The sequence below is a fragment of the Pteronotus mesoamericanus genome, unplaced genomic scaffold (genome assembly GCF_021234165.1).
Source record: "Pteronotus mesoamericanus isolate MK-2021 breed Mesoamerican mustached bat unplaced genomic scaffold, CSHL_Meso_final contig_73, whole genome shotgun sequence".
NCBI classification, from domain to species: Eukaryota; Metazoa; Chordata; class Mammalia; order Chiroptera; family Mormoopidae; genus Pteronotus; species Pteronotus mesoamericanus.
In genome coordinates, this window is record NW_026555245.1 from 1,616,021 (window position 1) to 1,621,037 (window position 5,017).

At 46.9% G+C, this 5,017-nt stretch overlaps 1 protein-coding gene across 1 annotated transcript; it reads right to left on the minus strand.

The window, feature by feature from the left end:
- Nucleotides 1-956: 956 nt before the first annotated feature.
- Nucleotides 957-1,655, minus strand: TMEM215 (transmembrane protein 215). The gene has a single exon (XM_054583243.1). It carries the CDS (start codon nucleotides 1,653-1,655, stop codon nucleotides 957-959), a length of 699 nt encoding a protein of 232 aa, XP_054439218.1.
- Nucleotides 1,656-5,017: the final 3,362 nt, after the last annotated feature.

The window sequence follows — 5,017 nt, forward strand, 5'->3', positions numbered from 1 at the left end:
AACTAAGGTATTGACTTCATAGTCTTCAGATTTTAAAAGGCATATAGGAATAGTTATTACCAGTACATGTCTCCCAAAAATATTAAAGACACTTGTATACATATGTAAAATCCATTTTGATTTGATGAAAACAAATTCTAATCTATGAAAATATTACATCAAGTCATTTTACACCTGATGAAAAAATTATACATGAATGATAGTAAATGTTAGAAAACACTTCAGATAAAGACCCAGTAAGTCACTTTAAGTGAAGAGTTTAGTAAATAACATAGCCATGTAAAAATGCTAGTTTTTCACATAGATTGTCACATTTATTTTACTTTATTTTAAATTTCTGATCTTCTCAGAGGATAATATCAAAGTCAATTATATAATTCAACTGTCTTTAAATTCCTTTTCTCCAGAATCCATCCTACCTGAGGAGGATGTATCTATTGTTTCCTGAATTTTTTTCTTTCAGCAAATACTAAATGTGAAAAGCTTTCAATAGATAAAAATAATTTCTTATAATGAAGCATTAAATTGTTTTTCTTTTTCTTTCCATTTCTTCAGACCAAAAGCAGCTCAGTGTCCCTATAGACAGCCCAAGTAACATTTCATGCCTGGTGTTTGCAGCCCACTCAAGATTTACCTTGCTTTCAGCAGGTACTGAGTGGCACTTTTTGGGCTATTTACAAAACATCCAACATGGTTTAAGTTGTTAAAAAGCAATGAGAACTGCTTCCTCTCTTACCCACTGCCTCTTCCAGTGTCCTTAACACTTATCACCCATCCCTAAAATGTGTCCCCAACATGCCTATTTACATGGCTCTCAGGCACCAAAGGTTTGCACATCCATCACATACCAGGTCAGTTTCTAACACTGTGAGGCTGTGGGAGCAGGGCAGTTTCCTTCCACCAGGAGCTGAGTGTAGTCGTGTTTCTATCAACAGAGCGACCCTTGTATGCAAAGGTTAGACTATCGTCTCGTGGTCCCACCTGCCTTGGCTCTGATTGATGTAACAACAGTATCTGTCATAGGGACTGTTCTGCTTGTAGGAGCAAACGATGATACTGTCCTGGGGCACAAAGAAGATGCTGTCCTCAGGCTCAGGGCACTCAGACCTGTCCCAGGCGGAGCACTTGGCATCCAAGGCACTGTAGGCGAGGGAACTGGCTGAGGGACAGTAGCCGTCCAGGTGTCTGGGTGTCTCTTCCTGATGCCCACTCTGGACCAGGCTCTGGCATTCTCCTTCTTCTGTGGGGGTGGGGGCAGTGATGGAGCTGACGGCAGCCTGCTCCTGGAGGGGAGGCCTCCCCCTGAAGCTCGCCTTCTTAGCCAGCTCATCAGAGCTTCCCTTGCCCGACTCCAAGTCCGAAGGGGTCCTCAGCAGTTCCACCACCTCCTTGTCCTTGGGTTTCCGGAAGCAGGGCAACTTTCGGGCCCACAGTAGCTCATTTTCGGGCCACTTGGTGCACCCCTCAGTCTTCCTGGCCAGGGCAATGGCCGCAATGCCTGGTAGGCAGATGGCTGGCCCTATGGCCAGGAGGGGTATGTTTCCCAGAGTCTCTCCTTTCATCCCAGAGACAGTGAACATGAAGCCGAAGACCAGGAAGACACTGACCAGGGCCACCACCAGCCCAGTCCTCGGGTTAATGTCATCAGGCCGCATCTTTCATTCCATTCAGGTTGGGAGCTTCTTGCTGGCCAGGGAGAAGCTTTAGCTTTACTGTCTTCCGCCAGAGAAACCACAGTGGGTTTAAAAAAAAAAAAAAATCCAAGTCAATTTCCCACCTACCACCTCTTACTCTTTGTCTTTTAATCTTGTCTGATATCCTTGGTCTCTCTCTTTCTCTCTCTCCCCCCCTGTTTCTGTTGCTCTTTGTCTGTCTGTCTGTCTGTCTGTCCGTCCTATTTTAATCTCAGCCTCTGCTATAAACGTCCACCGGCGGGGTCACCGAGGTACCTGAGGTTTCCTCCCGTCTCCTGGGAGCAGGGAAAGAAGGCAGTCTGAGTCTCCTTAGAAAACTCCACAGCAGCCGTCCCCTCGACTCTCTCCCTTGTTTCTGGAAGGAAAGCCTGACTTTTCCTCCTGACTCTGAGTCCAGGAGGTGGGACGTGGAGCCCGTCTTCCCCAACAGTGTCCGTCGCGGTCCCAGGCTCTGGAAGCTCAGCGGCGGCGCCTCCCAGCGCCAGCTCTGCGCGCGATCACCAAGCGCTGGAGGGAGAATGGGCTTAGTCTGGGAAAGAGGGAAAGCAGCGTGCGAGCCTGCCCTCCTCGTTACATCACTTTCAGGGCAAGCTCAGAAACAAAGAAAGACGCGTGGGGGCGCGAGGCGGGCAGACCCCGAGGGAGGCCACCCGTGCGCGAGAGGCTGTCCAGGGTCCAGTCGCGGTGCTCGGAGCAGCCCAGAAGGGCTGAGCAGGAAGGCTGGACCCGCTTCCGTGCCCGGGGCGGGGTCAGGGTGCCAGGCTGTCGCTGGCCAGGAACTGAAACTCCGGTCGACTTGCCCACGGGGCAACCTGAGCTCCGAGTCCGGGGTCCGAGGGCCAGAGGTGACAGCTGGTGATGTCTATCGGGGACCTGGACCCCTCTTTAGTTACAAATCGAGGTGACTGATTCGACCGATAGCAGCTCCCAGGAGTTTCCCTGACCCCTGGTCTCTCAACCTCGAGGCTCCTGGGGCTCGGAGGGCTGCATAGCTCCGGTGCCGCTGCTCGCGGACTGCTCTTGGTTCTGGCGCTGGCGGCAGCGAGCTGAGCCCAAAAGCGCTCCAGCCGCGGGAGCGGGCTGCGCTCCCGGAAAGCACAGGACCAGCGCCCAGGACCAGTTAGTGGAGAGGGTTGGGTGCCAGCTTTTGCTCAGCCTTGGGTGGAGTCACCAGAACCATTTCTTTAGGTCTTCCAGCTTCGGATTCGGGGGTGCGGGGTGAGGGGAATGGCTTTAGAGACTGGATCCCACTCCAACAATGTTCTGGTGCCAGCCAGCCCTGCCGGATCAAGGGAGAAAGGCTCTCCGCGCCGGGGTCCCCGTCCTCAAATTTCTCACCCAAGACCCGGCTCGAGAGGAGAAGGAGGAGCCTCGACCGGGCAGGACAGGCTGACCATCCTGCCTTGCAGTTGCAGCTTTGGGCGATTCTCTCTTCCGTGGCTGAAGTTGGGGCGAAGAACAAGTTTCCTTCCCACAGCAGCGGGTGATGGGTTCTATGGCAACACCGGCTTTGGCTGTGGTTCTTCAACAGGCTGCCCATTTAGGGTAGATGGAGAATAGAGAGGAATGGAACAGGGCATGGGATACATTCTTTCATGTCAACCACTGCCTTGGTGGAAAAGAACTTTGACATTGAGGCCTTCCCCACTTAAATTGGCTGTGTGTGCTTGAGAAAATGACTTACTCTCTCTGAGAATCAGTTGACTCACCTGTAAAATGAAAATATTACTAGCAAATATGTGAGGGTAAAAATATGAGGACTAAATAAATATAAAGTTCCTAACACAATGCTTGTTACATGGTCCTTTTCATAAAATGGTTGAAACAGATACTTGTATACTATGTTGCAATCAATGTAACGCACAAGCCAAAACATAAACCTTGCCAGTGTCCAGATTCTCATTAAGGACAGTAGTACTTCCTGCCCTTCAGATTGGTAACATTTATTTCCCAGTATTCGTTCAATAATGTCCCCTTACATGAAGTTAGCATGAGTGGTTTTTTTCCTCTTTGAAATCCCGAGCGTCTTGGGCAGGATAGGTATTTCTCTGAAAGTGATGCCTCCCAGTTAGCCTGTAAGTTTTCATTGCCAATTTAGAAGAGGTGATGGAGGTGAGCAGAGGGAACACTAGTCTAATTTTTGCATTAATTTTATTGAAGTATCATATAAATAGAGAAATGAGCACAAATCATGAGTGTACATTTGAATGGATTTTCACAAAGAAAACATTTAACCCCCCACATCATTTAACCAGCACCCACATCGGGAAGGAGAACATTTTAGTGGCTCCCTTGTGCCACTTACATCACTCCTACCTCCATCCCCTGTAAGGAGCCATTCTCTTAACTTCTAGCTGCGTGGATTACTTCTGCCTGTGATTTGACTTTATATAAATGAAAACCTGGAACCAAGGGTAAGGTAAGCGAGGCACTTAGCCTCAGGTGTAAAATTCAAGGTGGTGCCAAAAATGAAACCCTCAATCTTTAAGAAAAATAATATTTAAAAAACTCAAAATTAATTTAAAAATTCACAATGAGCAAAATAAAATTTAAATAAAAACAGGATCAGTGTATTAGTCAAATTTGCCAGAGAATCAGAGCCAATTGGTTGTGTGTGTGTGTGTGTTGGCTCATGTGGTTGTGAAGATGTGGCAAGTCCAAAATCTCCATGATGGGCTGACAGGCTGGAGAACAAAGACAGTCTGCTGGCAGATTTCCTCTTCTTTTGGGGAGTTAGATCTTTTTCTATTAAGGACTTCAACTGATTTGTTGAGGCCCACCCACACCATGGATGTTAATCTGCTGTACTTAACATCCACAGAGTTAAACGTTGATCTAATCTGAAAACACCTTCACAGCAATATTTAGACATTTGATCAAATATCTGGGTACTGTAGCCTAGTCAAGTTGACACATAAAATTAACCATGACAGAAATGCTTTCAGGTTCAGGAAGCAGATGAGGTGAAGCCCAATAACACCTTAAAGAAGCTGGATTCCTTAAGGAGTTTCTCAAAGATACATATGTCTGTTACTATGTTTCCTTTCTCTTCTGTCTCTTCTTCCTTTTCTTTCCCTTTCTTTTTCTCAATCTTCTTATTATCCTTTTCTTTCTTCTTTTCTTTATAGATAGAGAAATGGTGCATCATTGAGAAGTCAATCATAAATTCTTCTTAAAAAGTCACGTGAGGAACTTTGTTTGCATTGCATAAACTCATTTTTGTTCTAACATTGATTAGAGTGTGGACTTTCTAAGAACATATAAGAGCCAAATCCTGCTCTCAGCTCAAAGTCCTTTTGTGTGTCTCAGGTTTTCCTTTGCCT

What these genes read in the sequence shown, in the direction of transcription:
- TMEM215 (XM_054583243.1), bottom strand. Translation starts at nt 1,655, where the DNA reads ATGCGGCCTGATGACATTAACCCGAGGACTGGGCTGGTGGTGGCCCTG.